We start from the raw sequence: 19,098 nt of genomic DNA, 5'->3' as shown, positions 1-19,098 counted from the left end.
TGCAAAGAGTTCTGTCTTCATTCTTCACATTTAAATAAATCCTACTCCTTTCACTCTGGGGGCGGGGGGGATTACACATAAAGGCCAGGGTGTCACAGCACAGGCCTAGAATCCCAGCAACTTAGAAGGCTGAGGCAGTATTATGAGATTGAGGCCAACCTCAGCAATTCAGGGAGGCCCTAACTAACATAGGAGACCCTACCTTTAAAATTTAAAAAGGGCTGGGGATGTAGTTCAGTGTTAAAGTCCCTGAATTTAATCCCCAGTACAAAAAACAAAAAAAATCAGATATCATTATTAGAAACTCCAGTTCATTCTGGCAAACTCAGGGTTTCTGTCCCATCCTTTTCTCCTTTTGCCTGAGGGCAGGACAAAACTAAACCTTTTGCAGTCTGAACTAGCACTTCCCACACCAAGGCTGCTTTATCACCCTTAACTATCTTCTGACATCTCACAGGAACCAACTCAAAAGGCAGAGAAATGATGCAAACCAAGGTGAAAAGCAGTCTGATTTTTCTTTTTTATAATGCTGGGGATTAGACCCAAGGACACTGTTATTGAGCTATATTTCCAGCCCTTTTCATTTTTCAACTTAGAGACAGGGTCTCATCAAGTTGCCTAGGCTGGCCTGACTTGCAATTCTTCTGCCTCAACCTCCCAAATAGCTGGGATTATAGGTGTGTGTCACCTGTTTGGATTTGGGGTTTCTTGGAAAGTAATATTCTGGAATTAGAGGATTGATGGTCACAAAACTTTGTGACTGTACTAAAACCACTGCATAATACACTTCAAAATGGGGGAAGAGCCAACTACAACCAGTTTCTGAGCATCCAGAGCAAGATCCTTTCCCTTTAGAATAGTATTCCTTCAAGCATGGTCCCCCAACCAACAGGATCAGCATTACAAGAAAATTATTAGAAATGCACATTCTCAGCCGGGCGTGGCAGTCCACTCCTGTAATCCCAGTGGCTCGGGAGGCTCACAAGTTCAAAGCCAGCCTCAGCAATGGCAAGGCGCTAAGCAACTCAGTGAGACCCTGTCTCTAAATAAAATACAAAATAGGGCTGGGATGTGGCTCAGTGGTCAAGTGCCCCAGAGTTCATACCCCAGTACTCCCCACAAAAGAAATGCACATTCTCAGGCTCCACCCTAGACCTACAGAACTGGAAATTCTGGGGAGCGGTTCTACAATCTATTTTCACCAGCTTTCCAGGTGATTATGATGCACATTCCAAGAGACATTGTTCCAAGGTAGGGGAAGGTGTTTGTGTTAGGGGAAGGTCTTTGTGTTAGGGGTCAGAGAGTCAACATATTACGCTTTAAATGCCACATGTAAGAATAGGGTCTCTGTAACATTTTTTTTAAATTATTGTTTTGTAGTTGTATATTGACAGAATAATTTTATTTTACTTATTTTTATGTGTGAGGCACTGGGTTTGATTCTTTTTTTTTTTTTTTAGAGAGAGAGAGAGAGAAGAGAAGAGAGAGAATTTTTTAATATTTATTTTTTAGTTTTTGGCGGACACAATATCTTTGTTTGTATGTGGTGCTGAGGATCGAATCTGGGTCGCACGCATGCCAAGCGAGCGCGCTACCGCTGGAGCCACATCCCCAGCCCTGGGTTTGATTCTTTTTTTTTTTTTTTTTTTTTTTAATATTTATTTTTTAGTTCTCGGCGGACACAACATCCTTGTTTGTATGTGGTGCTGAGGATCGAACCCGGGCCGCACGCATGCCAGGCAAGCGCGCTACCGCTTGAGCCACATCCCCAGCCCCTGGGTTTGATTCTTAACACATAAAAATAAATAAAGGTATTCTGTCCATATACAGCTCCAGCCCAACATATCCTTATTCTTTGTATAAAATTACACTTTATAGATGTAGATTCGTCTTAAGTTAGAGCAATTGCTGACCCCCAGGCATCAGACAGGTTTCCCTTATAGGTATGATACCCTCTGAGACACGATGGCCAAAGACCAGATCCTGCTTTCCATCCAGGCTTTATTAGCTTAGTTTGCACTTTTTCAAGCTCTTTCAAGTAATTTATTCAATTCACAGTGACAGCCTTTGAACACAGTCAGCAAATCTTACCAGACAAAACTCAGTGACCCCAGGTATGCCACAACAGTCCCCCAAGGAACATGAGAAACCACTTTGGCAGCCCAGCTGGGGAGGAGAAGTGGCTGTGCTTTGCTGTGTGCACTTAAGGCTCTTTGGTCCTGATCGATTTCCTCTAAGAGGTGTCCAAGTATAACTCCCCTTTCCCATTCAGCACACACCAGTCTTTCTTTGGTGTTTAAGCTAATAGGCTGAGGGAGGCGGCCAGGAAATTTTACCCACTGAAGTGTGGATTAATGTCTATGTGCATCCTTTTCACTCATAGGGGACTTATCTTTTCAGAGATATAAGGCAATGAAAGAAGAAACTTCCACTATTATAGAGCAGATAGCAAGCATAGATCCAGACATGATTAAGACAGAACAAAGTCAACATCAACAGACAGGACTTGAAGCACCATGTAACTCTGATGCTTTGCACAGTGTCCTTTTCAGCACTAATAAGTCCTGAGTGCCTGATTAAATTCTAATTTAGCAGAACTCCCAAAGAAGCTTTCCAACCAGGGCACAATGAAGAGAATGGAGAAGAGTGGAGATGAGTCCAAAGTGACTCAGACTGCTTGCCCCTTCTCTTGCGTCAGGATAGAATTGCCTGGGTAAAAGGCTCCATTGGTTGGGAGAGGAGGTGGTGGGAAGGGAAGAGAAGATATAGAACTTTTCTTGTTCTAAGGGCTCATCTCCAATCATGGCTGGAAGGAAATCCTAAAGTTTTTTTTTTTTTTAAATGAATGGCTTCAGTGTCTCCCCAGGTAGCAGTAACTTCTCCCTGAGAAGGCCTCAGCTTCTTGTCTCCAGGGGACAGGGGTTAAGGAGGAGACAGACAGAAGACTTAGGTCCTTGTTCTCTTTGGTCCCTGTTTTTTTTTTTTTTTTCCTTTTTTGCAGTGTTGGGGGATGGACCCAGGAACTCATGTATGCTAGGCAAACTCTCACTACTGAGCAATAACCTCAAGTCCCTTTTTCATGTTTATCCCCTGGAGTCCAACAAACTAGTTGCTTGGGTAGATGCACCCAACTACCCTACCCTCCCCCTATCCAGCATGATTCTCAGGCCTTGTTGGCAAAGAGGATGGAGGACAGGTGTGCAAATATGGGTATACACTGGTCTTTGCTGGAGCGGGGCATTTAGAGACCCTTATTGAAGTAGACATAAGGTACATGTTCTCCATAGCTGGCCTTGATGGTGTCTTGGAGCTCTGGTTCCAGATAGGAAACTGGTAATTTGCTGAAGAGAACAGAGGAGATTATGAGCATGCCACCTGGGATAAGTGGCAAAGTACCCTCAGAAAAATTCCAACCCACATGTTACCTCCTGATTTTTCCAGACCGAATCTTTACAAGACTTTATATAAAGTATGCCCACAGTATGCCGCCCCTACTTCTTCTCAGGCCTGGCTTCACTCTCCCTGAGCTAAAGGAAGTGTTTAGCAGATGACCACTGAACCAGTACGGAACTAGAATTCAAAGAAGGGAAACTGGCTTCTTCTCAGTCTCATAACCAAGCAAACCCATCTCCTGGAGCCAGTCTCCACTCCCCACTCCTCCATCTGAGACCTCCCTTCCCTTTGTCCATCTGGGAGGACAGGAAGAGAAGTAGAGAGATCATCATCTGGTCTCTGGGAAACAAGAACTAGAATAAGGCCCTTATTCAAATTTAAAGGCCAGATCTGGCCAGAGCAGAGCTCCCAAATAACCCAGCCAGCAACAAAGGAAGTTTCTTGTCCACTAGCCCATCTCTCAGGCTTGCTCCATGTGGTGGAAGCAACTCATTCCTCCTCCTGGCTGTTCCTCCCCTTGAGGATCTGGCTGGTTTGCCATTCACCCAGGGTTAAGAGGCCCAGGATTTAGACTAAGAGGTTGATGCCCTTCCTGGTCTGTCCCTCTTGCTTTGGGCAGCAGGCAGGTTAGAGCAGCAGAGGCAGGGTGTTTAATAAACCAAAGTGGATGACAAAAGACCAATACCATATCTGTGGGAAGAGCCCACATGCCACTGGCACCATGAAGAGGAGGCTGTAAGAAATAAGAAACCAAAGTGTCAGGGGACCAGCCCTGTCCACACCCCATCCCTGAAAGCTCTAAGGGAGGTGCCCAGGAACCCGGCCTGCCTCCCCAGCCAGACCCTCAGTCCTCTCCCCACAGCCTTTCCCCATCCTCTGAGCATGAGGAAATTCATCCTGGCATGGGGACAAAACCAATGTCCTGACACCACTCACCCCCACCTCACACCCAGGTTCAAGCAGATGAGAAGATAATGATATGACTAGGGTATGCAAGCAGCGTACTCCAAGATCACAAGCACCCACAGCCAGTAGGAATGGAGTCATTGTCATCAACCCCATGGCTTTGCAAAGCATGATTATTGCTAGGACATGTTTACCCAGTGGCAAGCTCCTAAGAATGCTGACGTGACTTGTGTCATTACCACTCAGCTACATCCCCAGTCCCTTTTATTTTTCATTTTGAGACAATCTCTTCAAGTTGCTAAGGCTGGCCTCAAACATACTATCCTCTAGCCTCCCAAGTCACTGGAATTATAGGCATGTGCCACTATGCACAGCTTCAGCAACTTTTAAAGTCAAGTAAAGGAGCACATGTTCCCCAACACAGGCTAATAAGAAGACAGATCTTGGATGTCCCAGCCACCATAAAACCCAAACTATCCAAACACCATACTCACAAGCACCCAGACAGCATGACCTGCAATGGGGCATGCAGCACCTTGACTTTCTGCACAAAAACAAATAAAAGAGAGACCCACATGGGTCCTAAGTACATCAAAGTGAACCGCATGCCTGCCCTTCTAGGGATCAGCCAGCTAGCAGAAACTAGAAGCTGATACCTGCTGGCCCTGAGGGAGAAGAGAAGTGACCAGACTCTCTGTTGCTAATGTGGAAGTGGGCAGGAGGGGAGGGGAAGGGAGTCCCAAGCACAGGTGTGGTTGAGGAACTGGGCAGGGAAGATGCAAAGACAGCCCCGCTTACCTTCATGAAATGCAGTTTCTCCAGCCCTTCCATGATGACTGGCAGCAAGACTGGAAGAGAACAGGGGAGAAGCTGGGGAGGGCAGGGGGGAGTGGCTAGAAGACCCCTTTGTACAGTCAAGAGTGGGAACTGAGAGTTTCCTGCTTTCCCCAAAAATGTCAAAAAATATTTGCCATTGGGGAGAACAGAGATTGCAAAGTCATGGCCACGCTCTTTCCCCCAAGTCCCAGTAAAAACATGCTTCCCAAACTTCTGAACTTTCAAATCTGTAACAGAAAGACATTTGCTACTAGGCCCAAACCATCCTTCTCAAAATCAAAAACTAACTTTGAAAGCTCATGTAAACAAATTTTGTAATATGCCCCTGCTGAATGCAAACCCAGGCAAGGAATTTATTCTCTCTACCATCGTCTCCTAAGCAGCCCACGCTGTGCCCACCATGTCAAGCCCTGGTGCATAATGGCTTTTCATTAGTTCAATGAAAATTACTTTCTCCCCCAAATCTCTGATTAAGTGATATTCTAGGAACGAAGATTGTTCTCCTGAGTTTGAGAAGCATGGCTGCAGAGGCTGGGGTCCCACCTCCCACTGGAAACCTGAGTGTGGCTAAGGCCTCCACCATGTATTCCGGAGTTCCCCAGGTTGGGAGGGCTTCTCCATCTTACTCATGCCAGGGGCAGCCATGGTGATCCGGGAAATTACCACCTGGGTGATGCCTATGGCTGCAGCTCTCTGAGGGCAGAAAAGATTAAATGATCAGGAATAATTTATTCTGTGTACATGGAGTGCGTTGGAGGGCTGGGTAAGAGTCATGGGCAAGTCAGAGCTGGTTTGGGATCCAGAAATGATGCAGGAAGGACATAAGAGGCCTGTTCCAAACAGAGAAATACAGGGAAAATTGATGGGGAATGAGGTTGGAGTCCGAGACAAGCCTTTTTAATACTATAATGGCACAAAGGCCTGCTCTGATCACTAAGGAAGAAACAGGGTCTTAGAAGGAAATCCCCCCTCCTACCTCAAGAGAAGCCTCTGCTCACCTGGGAATGGCCAAGCTCATTCTGATTCCCATCCTTCACACAGATGCCCTGGATGAGTTCCCTAAATATAAATAGGAGTTGCTGGACTTGGGAAAGGGGTGCTAGGAGCCTGCCAGGCCTGTGACACACCAAGGGACCAAGGCCAGGGCACTCCAGCTCTAGACCACCCTCTGCAACCTGGCCCCCTGAGCTTTCTTCCACAGTCCAGTTATCAGTGGCTAAGAGAGTTGGCCCAGGGTACATACTACCTCAGCAGACTACTATAACTGCAGAACATGTGTATATATAACCTTGAGCATGGTCCTTACCCTTTCTAAAGCCTCAGTTCTCCTGATCTGCAAAATGGGGATAAGCTGAGCACCCACTTCATTGGACCTGGTGAGGATTAAACAAGACAATGCCTGACAACTACTTAGTCCAGTACCTGACAGTTACCACTCTCTGTTCACAGAGCAGCTATTTTTTTTTTTTTTTTTTTTTGGCAGATTGTGGTGGAGTACTGGGATCTCCACGCAGGAGCACTTTACCACTGAGTTACATCCCCAGCCCTTTTTTACATTTTGAAAAAGGGCCTTACTAAGTTGTTTAAGGACTTGCTAAGTTGCTAAGGCTGACCTAGAATTTGTGACCCTCCTGCCTCAGCCTCCCAAGCCACTGGAATTACAGGTGTGCACCCCCATGCCTGGCATCAGGCCAGCTCTTGACAGCACTCCACCAGGGACCAGGTAGATGGCTGCACTTATTCATCTACTGGGAAAAAGCTAGATGGGAAAAGGGAAGAGGAAGGAGCAATGTGGATACATGATATTCTGTAGTGTTCTTTCTCTAAGGGATCCTACGGTATCTCCAATGCTAGCAATCCCAAGAAAACACGGATTGTAGATGTAAATGATAACACTTATGTAGCCTTTGCTATGTTCCCGGTAATGTATGGAGTGCCATACACACACACACACAATTATATCATCAAAATCTCATAGCAGAGGAACATCTCTGCACACTCTAGTCAAGAAACAAAAACTGGGGCTGGGATTGTGGTAGAGCACTTGCCTAGCACGTGTGAGGCCCTGGGTTCGATCCTCAACACCACATAAAAATAAATAAATGAAATAAAGGTACTGTGTCCAACTACAAATAAAAAATATTTTTTAAAAAATGGACCGGGATGTAGCCTAGCATGCACAAGACACTGGCTTCATTCCCTAGCACTGGAAAAAAAAAAAAAAAAAGGGTAAAAACTGAAGACACAGTGAATTTTTCCACCTGTTCAGCTGAAACACTTAGAGCTGGGGGTCTAGAAAACCTCTATCTGCTCCTCTGGCTTTGCTTAGGCTTCTTGGTTCTGTTCTATCTTGAGGCTCCTCGTTCTGCTGCATTTCATTTGGTCATCATCCCAGGGCTTTGGGGGTAGGCAGAGTTCACAACTTTAACACAGCTTCAGTTGAAAGGAGGGGGTCTGAGTAAAACCCCACAGGTCCATACTACCTCCCCCATCCCCCACAACAGCAGACAGGCTGACTACCCTAAGTCCCCCACCATTACCACTCTCAGGGCCATCACCACAGGGGTAGCCAGTCCTCAGGGATCCTTTAGAGGCTCATCCCAGCAACCCTCTCCATAAAATCCCAGTCCCAGGAAGCCACCCACTGCATTGGTTTTCTGCCCTTTCCCTGCTAAGTTGTGGCACGTATGGAGAAAGGGGCTCCCTGTACTCACTGCTGTCGCGTCATTGGGATATTGACACAGTTAGCTGCAGCCACAGCAGCAAAGGGCACCCAGCGGCCCACCAAGGGTGGTGCTCTCTGTTGGGGGCAGGGAACAATGGGAGTTGTTCAGACTCATGGGAAGGTGGGAGTGGGAGGGACTTAAGGATTATAAAGAAAGGAAGACAATTAAACTGAGCTACCACTACACGACCAGACATCCAGAATAAGAATCCTAAACTCTGGCCAAGGCCCACTAAGGGCAAATCCCAGGACAGCTCTACAGTCTTCCCCAGGACTCTGCTGCCCCCTGGTGGCCACCATGCCCACAGCAGCTTCTGACCATACCTTTGTCCACATGTTCATGCCCACAGCGGTGGCCAATGCGGTGGTGGTGGCTGTGAAGTAGGAAAGGGCCATCTGCCTAGTGGAGGAAGGAGATGCTAGATGTTTGAAAGATTAGGTGTTGAAGGTGGGGGCCCTGATGGTTGAGGCAAGACCACAGGCTTGGGGGAGAAAATCTGGTATCAGGGGTTCATACCACATGTCATCTGATCCCGGTCTAATATTGGGCCCCCTCCCCATCACTCGCAACGCCCTGGCTCAGTGGTCTTCTTTCAGTATTTAACCTGTGTATACTGATGTTCCCTGCCCCGGGGAATTCTTTCCTGGGCTTCTTTTCTTTTTTTTTTCCTGTAGATGTGATGTTTGAACCCAGAGCCTCATGTGTTATAGGGAAGGGTTCTACCACTGAACTATATCTCCAGCCTTCTGTAATTTTATTTTGAGACAAGATCTGGCTAAATTGCCCAGACTGGCCTGGAACTTGTAATCTTCCTGCCTCAGCCTCCTGAATTGCTGAAGTACAGTCGGCACCACACCTGGCTCTTTCCTGGACTTTAATGGAGCTGAATTCTCACCCTTCGGAAATAGCAGAAAAGACTTCCTGACCAGCCTGGACACATGGACACCCCTCTGCCATTTGCTGTCTTGTCACCCTGTCTATGTCCTTAATGGCAGCCATCCCAATCTGAGATTATTGTGCTTCTTTTCTTAAAAGACCTTAAACTCCACCACAATAGGAACCACAATGCCCTGCTCCTCAAAGTATCCCCAGCTCCTGGAATCTCACCTGGTATAACATACACTTGTGAACATTTTGTCAAATCAATGAATGAACATATTTTGAACTGGTCTGGAAAGAAGATACTCTCCTAGTCAGTCTGAGAAAATATTTCCAAACATTGAAAAGGGTGTCTTTGCTACCTGCTCACTGCAGGTCCCACGGAAAAGGGGAGTGACAGCCCAGGAACCCTTCAGCAGGCCTGTGCCTGAGGAGGTAAGAGGATAGCTTGGGGTTTAGGTTTCCTACCTCACTGATGTAGGGGAAGCGGCATTCCTGTTGGTGTAGTTGACTAAGGCATTGAAGGACTGGTTCACCCACTGCCAGAAAATCACTGCCGGCACAGTCCTACCAGGAAGGGAGGCCAGAAGCAGAGGAGTGAGGATGGAAGGCAGGGCTTGAGGTCCACCAATTACCTCATCATCTGCTATTCCCTAAACTGTTCCCACTGTTTTATGTACCAGGCTTTTGGACAGACTGGGTCCTCTGCCTGGAATATCTACCCTCCTCCTTCCACACATGGAAAAATCCTTGGAACATTCCCAACCCGTCTCCTGTCCTTCCTGAGACAAAATTAGTCACTCTCCATGTACCCTGCGCCCACGACCCCATATTCTTGCTCCAACCTACCACTTACCAAGCTGCACTCTGTTTACTTCTTGGTCTCCTCAACAGAGCTCCATGAGGGGAGAGACCAAAGTCTTTATATTCCCAGCACCTGGCCCAAGGCCTAGCTCAATAACTGAACAAATGAATGCATGGGTAGGAGGAGGCAGGAGAAAAAGGAGGGAGGAGAAAGGGGGAGGAGGAAGAGTCACACATCCAGCAGCTACAGAGAAAGTTTATTGAATCATTTAGAGAGCCAAGAAAAAGGGCCTTCTTGGTACCAAGGGGTGCTTAATCACTGAACCACATCCTCAGCCATTTTTTTTTAATATTTATTTATTTTTTTTAGTTCTCGGCGGACACAATATCTTTGTTGGTATGTGGTGCTGAGGATCGAACCCGGGCCGCACGCATGCCAGGCGAGCGCGCTACCGCTTGAGCCACATCCCCAGCCCAATCCTCAGCCATTTTTAATTTTTATTTTGAGACAGGGTCTCACTGATTGGCTTAGGGACTCGCTAAGTGGCTGAGGCTGGCTTCAAACTTGCAATCCCTCCTGCCTTAGCCTCCTGAGTTGCTATAATTATAGGCATGTGCCACCATGCCCGGTCTACTGTGGATGGTTCATTAGAAAAATAAATTAATTGCAAATAAGTACTTTTTAAAGAAGAACTTAGGACAGCCTATCTGACTGTGTGAATTTGGAATTACTTAGCCTCTCTAGAATTTCATCTACAAAACAGAATTGAGAATAGTACCTATGTACAGGGTCATTAAGAGGGCTAAATGAGGCAACACGTGCAAAGAACTTAGCGTACTGCCTATATCCTGGAAAGTGATCGATCAAGAGGACTGCTATTATCATCCTAAGTCGGCTTACTGCCTCGCAGACCCAGGCAGCTGCACAATCCCCTGCTCTGCTCCAGGGCCCACCTGTAGAACTGGAGCATGAAGCCTGTGATGATCATGCCTCCAGGGACCTGGAAGGACATCCGCCCAATGACATTCATCTTCTCCCCAGTGTCAGGATGGAAGGCCGAGTCATATAGCTTCTTGGCATAGAGCAGCTGCTCCACTTGAGTACCTGGGGGTATGACCCCAATCCTGTCACCCAAGGACAACAGGCAGTTAACTAGCCAGCCCAATCAAGTCCTCCCAGTCTTCCTCCTCTCATTTCTCCCTTCTCCCAGAGATCTCTGCCTATTCCTTGTCCTTTGGTGTCCCTCTCCCACTACAGTCCCTTCTCTTGATTACTCACCTGCTCTTCTCCACCATCATCTTGGCCCAGTCCAGCTCTTGCTCTGATACAAAGACAGTGCGGGGGTCCGTAATGTTAAAGAAGTGCTTCACCCTCCCCAGGAAAGTGTACTGGTCCCAACGAGGGGCATCGATGTTAAAATCAGACAGGCTGGCCTCCATCTTGCTCACACACAAAACTGCAGACTTAAGGAACAGAGAAAGAGTAAGGACTGTCACCCAAATCAAAGCCTGCCCAAGGGGGCCTGAGTGCCTCCCAGTGTTGTAGACTGCCCGCTTTCACCAGCTCCTGGACATCCTTTGACACAGCTGAGGCAGTCCCAGTGAATGATCACCAGGCTGAGACATTAGGCACCAACACGTATCTCTGATGCCTGCTTATGGTTTCAGGCCTGTGCTTGATGACTCTGTCGGAAAAGCCGAAAAAAGGGACAAGACAGTGTCCGTCCCTGGAGAGCTCAGAGTCCAACTGGGGAACAAGAGCCCACTGATGAAGTAGTATATAATATCCCCTGGTGCTAGCCAGGCGCAGTGGCACATGCCTGTCATCCCAGCCACTTGGGAGGCTGAGGCAGGAGGATCGGGAGTTCAAAGTCAATCTCAGCAAAAGCAAGGCGCTAAGCAACTAGGTGATACCCTATCTCTAATAAAGTACAAAAAGAGGGCTGGGGATATGGCTCAGTGCTTGAGTACCCCTGAGTTCAATCCCTGGTACCCCCCAAAAAAGTGTATACACACACACACACACACACACACAAATATATTAAAAATATGAATATATATAAATATATATAGTCCCTGGTGCTTCTGGCAGGGAGATGGGGAAAGTACTCATCTTGAAATATGAGCCCTCCCTATTTTTCTTCACAAAGCCTATACTTCCAGAACCTAACCACCTGGGGGTGGGAACTCCACACACCTCTAGACTTTCTTACCTAAAGGAAGTGAGGGGAGACCGAGAGGCAGAGCATAGGCTCCCTACAGGACAGACTGATGCTTCCTCACTTCCACCTTACAACTGCCCCAGTGGGGCTCCTACAGAATAAAAAGGGAATGCAACATAGGATGGCAAGCCTCACACCTTATTTAAGAAATCTCTGGGACTGGGGTTGTGGCTCAGGGGTGGACTGCTTGCTGGGCATGTGTGAGGCACTGGGTTCCATTCTCAGCACCATGTGTAAATAAATAAATAAAGGTCCATTGACAACTAAAAAAAATGTCTCTGAGGCTGGAAAGTAGCACAGGGGGGCATCTCAAGGCCCTGGTTTCAATCCCCAGCATCAAAAAAGAAGAAGAAATGAAGAATTTGCTGGATAAACAAAATCAAGGAAATGGTCACCAGTAAACCTGATTTATAAAATTTTAAATGAAGTTCATCAGAAAATTTTTGACCATAAATTCATATATACATAACAAAAGAAAGAGTATCAGAGAAGGAATACATGAACGTAAAATAAAATCTTTACTTTTTTTCTTTCTCTGGAAAGAAATATTCTTAAGACAGGGTCTGACTAGGTTAGATAGACTAGCCTTGAACTTGTGGTTCTCATTTCCCCCTCAGCAGTCCTCCTACTCACCCCTGCAAGGAGCCAGCTGGGATTAGAGACATGAGCAACAATGCAGGCTTATTCTGAATTCTTAATTGACAGGTAATTATGGATAAGTAAGATAATGACGGCAATAATACGAAAGATGAGGAGTCAGACATGGTGGCGCATGCCTGTAATCCCAGCAACTCAGCAGGCTTAGTCAGGAGGATCACAAGTTCAAAGCCAGCCTTATGGGGCTGGGGATAGAGCTCAGTTGGTAGAGTGCTTGCTTCCCGTGCACAAGGCCCTGGGTTCAATCCCCAGAACCAAAAAAAAAAAGCCAGCCTTAGCAACTTAGTGAGGCCCTAAGCAACTTGCGAGACCCTGTCTCATTATAAAAAAATAAAAAGGATAAGAGGAACAAATTAGGACTTCTCTATTATAAAGTGTTCTACACCCTGTGAAACTGTACACTTGTTATTTGAAAGTGGACTTGGACTACTTGTAAATACATATTGCAAATTGCAGGGCAAACGCCAAAAACATTTTCAAAAGAAGTACAATTAATATGCCAAGAGAGAATATAGAGTCACATATTAAAAAAAAAAAAAAGTTGAGACCTTTGAATTTCATCAAGTCACTAAAGGATCATAAGAAGACTAATAAGATCAGATGTGTACTTAGAAGGACACTCTGAGGGGCTGGGGATGTACCTCAGTGATAGGGCACTTGCCTGGTACAAGTGAGGCCCTGAGTTCAATCCCTAGTACCACACACACAAAAAAAAAGAATGAATCTTATGATAAATTAATAATATCTCAATAAACTGTTAATCTTAAGAAGGAAGGAAGGAAGGAAGGAAGGAAGGAAGGAAGGAAGGAAGGAAGGAAAGAAAGAAAGAAAGAAAGAAAGAAAGAAAGAAAGAAAGAAAGAAAGAAAGAGAAGGAAAGAAAGAACGAACACTTTGGGTTAGGCATGGTGGTATACACCTGCAATCCCAATGACTCGGAAGGCTGAGGCAGGACGGTGGCAAGTACGTAGCCAGCCTCAGCAACTTAGGGAGTCCCAGTCTCAAAATAAGCATTCCTGAGTTCAATTCCCAGTATGTAAAGAAAAGAAGGGAAGGGAAGGGAACTCTCTGGGCAATCATATGAAAATAGATGGGTGTGGGAGGACCTTGCAAGAAGCAGGGAGGCCAGCCAGAAGGGAATCCTAAAACTCCAGCCAAGAAGAGATAAGGCTCAAATGAACCCAAATGCACCCAGAGAGACCAAAAGGAGAGAACCTTTTAAAGCAGAGTCTTATGATTTACTAAGCAATTGGGTACAGGAGGAATGCTGTGCCAGTCAGGGGTCAAAACTGGAAAGGAGAACACAGAACCTCAGCGTTTTGGACCTTGGAGGTCTAGCCCTTCCTTAAAGGGTTTCCATCTGATAACCTCCCTTTTCTTGGGGGTGGGGGGAATACCGGGGATTGAACTCAGGAACACTTAACCAGTGAGCTACATCCCCAGCCCTATTTTGTATTTTATTTAAAGACAAGGTCTCACTGAGTTACTTAGCATCTCACTTTTGCTGAGGCTGGCTTTGAACTCGCGATCCTCCTGCCTCAGCCTCCCCAACCCCTACAAGTCCTGAAAACCACTAAATTTAAGAGGCAAGTCAAGAAAAGGAAGACCTGAGAGACAGGAGAGAGAGGAGGGGGGGAAAGGAAGTAATTTTTAGATTACTGTTAGGGTGGGAGAGACTTCAGGAAACTGATATGCTAGGAGCCCTCATTCCTAAGAGGAAGGAAAGGTTTGGTGTGGAGGCCCACCGTGCAGTATGCACAGTGCCCTTGCCTCACCCTGAGCTGTGACTGATGTGGCTATCTCTACAGAAGGCAGAAGCAAGTGTCCACTGGCCATGTCCACCTTTCCAGCTCCATTTGGACTCCTACTGACTGGTTCACAGACCAACTGGAGTGAGGCAGGGAAAGGGTTCACTTCCCAGATGCTACAAGAAACTCAAAGAAGTTTGGTGGCCAGAAGATCACATACCCCCTTGGTTTAGAGAAGCCCAGACTCACACTCACCGGAGACAGCCTGATGAGCCAAACCCTATGCCTACCCCCTCAACACACACACACACACACACACACACACACACACACACACACACACACACACGGCTGAACTTCTATGACATCTCTCTCCACCCTCAACTCAACATTGCAAAGTCCTCTGCCTCTCCTAACAGAGGCACCCTGATGGGGTAATCATCTGCTAAATTACGAAAGAACTTCACCTGCTTAACTCAGGTCAGCATAGAAACTATACAGAGCCTGGTTTTTCATTTTTGTGGTTCTGGGAATTGAACCACTGAGCTACACCACAGCCCTTATTTTTTTTTTTTTTTTCTTCTGAGGGTGTCACTGGCCTCAACCTTGTGATCCTCCTGCCTCAGCCTCCAGAGGTACTGGAATTATAGGCATGCACCACCATGCCTGGCCAAACCCTGTTTTATATAAACTATAAGACCCTCCTACCCACCCCCCAAAAAAACACCCTAAATTGTCAGTCTAGAACAACATTCCTTGCAGAATGATGGGCTTCTGTAATTGTCACCTTCTTGTCATTTACAGTTCTTTATATGAATTCCCAGACATAAGCATTGGGACCAAGTCTATAATGTTCACTGCTGCATCTCTCATATACCCTCTAAAAATATATACTCCCTATCTGAAATGCATTCCAGCTTATTCTTGGGTTCTCTTGGCATAGAGGATGTTACCTCTTTTAAGTCAAACTCAGAACCTGCCCTGGTTACAGAAATAAGAGCAAGCTGTAAAGTTGGAAACATAAAATAATAATTTTTTAAAAAACAGACTTTTTTTTTTGGTACCAGGAATTGAACCCAGGAGTGCTTAACCACTGAACAACATGCCCAGCCCTATTGTTTTTTTATTTTATGAATATTGTTTTAGTTGTAGATAGAAACAATATCTTTATTTTTATTGGTTTTAATGTGGTGCTGAGGATCAAACCCAGTACCTCACGTGTAAGGCTCTACCACTGAGCCACAACCCCAGCCCCCTTTTATTTTTTATTTTTATTTAATTAAAAAAATTATTTGTTGCTTTTAGTCATATATGGCAGTATTTTGACATATCTGTAAATAGGGTTTAACTTCCCATTCTTGTGGTTGTACATGACGTGGAGTTATCAGTGTGCTGTGGCACACGCATCCATATATGAACATAGGAAAGTTATGTCCAATTTATTTTACTGTTTTTCCCATTCCCATCTCCTCCCTCCCCTACCTGCCTGCCTGTTGTGAGTCAGTGTCTGTCTATCAGAGACAACATTAGGCTTTTTTTTTTTTAAAGAGAGAGTGAGAGAGGAGAGAGGGGAGAGAGAGAGCGAGAGCGAGAGAGAGAGAGAGAGAGAGAGAGAGAGAGAGAATTTTTAATATTTATTTATTTTTTAGTTCTCGGCGGACACAACATCTTTGTTGGTATGTGGTGCTGAGGACTGAACCCGGGCCGCACGCATGCCAGGCGAGCGCGCTACCGCTTGAGCCACATCCCCAGCCCCAACATTAGGCTTTTTGGGACTAGCTTATTTTACTTAGCATGATAGCCTCCAATTCCATCCATTTACCAGCAAATGCCATAATTTCATTCTTCTTTATGGATGAGTAATATTCCATTGTGTATAAATACCCTTATTTTTTGAGACAGGAATCTCAGTTGCTTGCTAAGTTGCTAAGGCTGGTCTTGAACTTGGGATCATCCTGCCTCACTCAGCTCCCACATTGCATAGATATGTGCCCCCACCCCCGGCTTCAGACTTTCTTTAATGAAGCTACTAATTATCTGCCCCCCTCCCATATTGAGTCATATCTGGTTTCTACATTTTGTCTATAGTAACTCTCCTTCCTCCCTCCCAAGCCATACCTAGTCCTCCCTAGAAAGGTCACCATCATGTCCAGGGTGGCCTTCTGAAGGATTATGGTTTCACTATGAGGACAAGGTGGAAAGGGGAAATCAAAAAGGTGATTGACAGCTACGTCCTAGGATTAGAGAGTGTCACATCTCAAAGACATTAGGAATCCGAGATCTTAGTTTACTGAAACCTAGAAAGGTTCACACTCCACCAGCATGGTGGGCATCTGGGGCACACATGGCCCTGCACTGCACACTTGTAGCAAATATAAAGAGGAACAACAGATCCAGTCCTCAGAGTCTAACAATAGATGGGCCTTTCTTCACTGAGGTCACAAGGCTCTAAGTAACTCTAAGTCACTAAACAGGTCCTCTATCCACTACAGCCTATTTTGTTTTCTCTTTAAAAAAAAAAAAAAAAAAAAATGAAGCCGGGCATGGTGGTGCATGCATGAAATCCCAGCAACTCAGGAGGCCGCAGCAGGAGGATCACAAGTTCAAAGCTAGCCTCAGCAACTGAGCAAGACCCTTAGCAATTTAATGAGACCCTGTCTCAAAAAATAAAAAGGGCTGAGGATGTCACTCAGTGATTAAGTGCTCCTGGGCTCCATTTCTAGTATAAAACAACAACAACAAAAAAAAACACCACCAAAATGAAACCAAGTGCAGTGGCATACGCAGTGTAATCCCAGATATTTTGGAAGCTGAGACTGGAGCATCACAAGTTCAAGACCCTATTTCTAAGTTTAAAAAAAAAACAAACAAACAAAATAAAAAGGATTGGGGATGTAGCTTAGTGGTAGAACACCCAGGCTCAATCTCCAGTACTGCAAAACAAAACAAAACACAAAAGCCATGGTGACACATGCCTGCAGTTACAGCTACTGGAGGCTCAGGCACTTAAACCCATGAGTTCAAGACCAGCCTAGGCAACATAGTAAGATCCATCTCAAAATAATGAAAAAGAAAGGAGAAAAAAAAACAGATTACTACCTCACCCGAAGTGATACTTATCCTTCCCAGAGAGCCAATTTTCTCTGGCAAACAGAATCAAAGCTTGCTCAGAGAACAGGCTTCCAAACCCCTTCTTAGTTTTCCTCTTACAAGGAGGTAAGTGCTCAAAATTTCCCTGCTGGTAGCCCCAGACAGGGAGAAAAACAAAACATCATTAACAAGACAATGAAACAAAACAAACATCATGGTGGGTACTCACACCAGAGGGATATCAAGGCAGCCAGCTGGAGATGCTAGAAGGACAGGTCAAAGACCACCGAGATGGGGAGGATTTGTGTCAAGGTTCCTAGAGCAATGTGGAGAATGAGAGTAATAATCAAACAAACACCCAGAAACATGCAATATTGGCACTCGTCTGACTCCAAGGCAACTGCGCTGTCTGGCTCCAGACAACCAGAAGGAGAAATCTGCTTTGCCTTTTCCACAGAAGAGCCAATGGTCTAGAGATAGGTCGAGTGCAGAGATGAAAGCTCTAAACTGACTGACCCCTCATCTTGCACCTCCTTAGTTAAGGTTCTGAACTGAATTTCCTCTCCAAGGATCTAAAGCAGGTAGGCAAGTAGCAGAAGTTTTCAAAATACTGTTAGTTGAATGCATGAATAGCTAAAGTCATTCAGGGAAAATCTGTCTTCACTACAACATACTTAATTAGGTTCGAAAGACTGCTGGTAGGAAGGGATGAAGTCCAAAAACCTAGATGAAACTATTAATAATATCTAGCATTTCCTTTTTGACAATACTCTTATGTATTTGACAGACAGGACTGACAGTTACGAGGCACACACAATATCAGCAAACTTCCAGGCTTTACTGGGTCTTAGAAAAGTTCTAGGTTCTTGGTTTACTACAGATATAAATCACTCTGTTCCTCCTACCTGGACAATACCGTTTACAAACAATAAATTGTTTAGAAGTCAGTTCAAGTCCCAACTCTATCGTTTACAATATCTAGCGCTGTGAGAACAAAATAAAATCTTGTACTAAAAGCATTTCACTAAGGATGTAATTTCCACAAGGGCAGATTTCGTGTACTGCCATGTCTCCAGCGTCTAGAATCTGGCCTGGAGCATACTTACCACAGGATTCTCTGCAGGTAAAAGGAGTGGGAGGCAGCACTTCCGATCCAAGGTAGCTTAATAAAATCCAGTGGGCCCCCCAAAACACCTTTAACTTCAGCTGTCAGCTCTCACCTCAAGATTCAGAGCCAGTCCCCGGTCTGTCTCTCGCCCTCCTACAGGTGACTTCTCCCCAAACAGAACTCCTCGAGCCCAGACTCTGACAAAGGGCTAAGGAGATGGGTGCGCAATCCATACACCCCCCCACCCCCTCGCCCTGGCACAAGAAAGCAACGGGATCAGAGGAGAAGAGTTCACAGGCCACTCCTCACACCTCGTGGTCTCGGCAATTGGAAGTCCAGCCTGCGCTGTTCGGCAACCCTCCCTGGCAGAGTCAGAACGGACTCAAGCTCCCTCCCCGGGATGGGAACACTGGAGGTAGATATGGCCGGTGGCCTCCTCTCATGGCCCCTTACCTGCTCCCAGGAGTGATGCACCAAGACTAGTGCCACCAGATGTAGCACACGTAGGAACTCTGGCGTGAACCACTGCCTTGGCAGGGTCAGGGAACCTCCCCCTCTCCCGCCCCTGCGTCCCCCTTCGTGACCAATCACAGGCCGGGAGACTCCCGCCAGCCACGTGGGCGAGTTTTCTTCTTCCACGGGTCTCAGCTTGCCAGACTTAGCCTTCAGCAGCACCACCGCCCGCCTGCGCAGTGAGCGGGCACTTCGGCGCGCTTGCGCACTTTGGAGA

The 19,098-nt window shown here is 46.1% G+C and overlaps 1 protein-coding gene across 1 annotated transcript; it reads right to left on the bottom strand.

Moving 5' to 3' along the window:
- Positions 1–1,779: 1,779 nt before the first annotated feature.
- Positions 1,780–19,031, bottom strand: SFXN2 (sideroflexin 2). Its single transcript, XM_081267952.1, has 13 exons — positions 18,822–19,031; positions 17,490–17,576; positions 10,825–11,009; positions 10,500–10,670; positions 9,210–9,308; positions 8,186–8,261; positions 7,851–7,936; positions 6,135–6,195; positions 5,763–5,829; positions 5,098–5,147; positions 4,794–4,843; positions 4,079–4,126; positions 1,780–3,341 (listed from the first exon to the last, which is right to left on the bottom strand). The coding sequence occupies exons 3-13, from the start codon at positions 10,983–10,985 to the stop codon at positions 3,242–3,244; spliced, it is 969 nt and encodes a 322-aa protein (XP_081124078.1). The 5' UTR covers positions 10,986–11,009; positions 17,490–17,576; positions 18,822–19,031; the 3' UTR covers positions 1,780–3,241.
- Between the last annotated feature and the right edge of the window lie 67 nt (positions 19,032–19,098).

The sequence above is a fragment of the Spermophilus citellus genome (genome assembly GCF_964194105.1).
Source record: "Spermophilus citellus genome assembly, chromosome: 15".
Lineage (NCBI taxonomy): Eukaryota > Metazoa > Chordata > Mammalia > Rodentia > Sciuridae > Spermophilus > Spermophilus citellus.
The sequence above is the reverse complement of the archived record's forward strand: the minus strand, read 5'-3'. Positions and strand labels throughout refer to the sequence as shown.

Excerpts from the sequence above, each read along its gene's own strand:
- SFXN2 (XM_081267952.1), bottom strand. The coding sequence starts at position 10,985 with ATGGAGGCCAGCCTGTCTGATTTTAACATCGATGCCCCTCGTTGGGAC. Across the intron at positions 10,671-10,824 it reads ATGATGGTGGAGAAGAGCAG|GATTGGGGTCATACCCCCAG; the intron begins GTGAGTAATCAA and ends CTTGGGTGACAG. Across the intron at positions 8,262-9,209 it reads GCTTCCCCTACATCAGTGAG|GCAGATGGCCCTTTCCTACT; the intron begins GTAGGAAACCTA and ends TTCCTCCACTAG.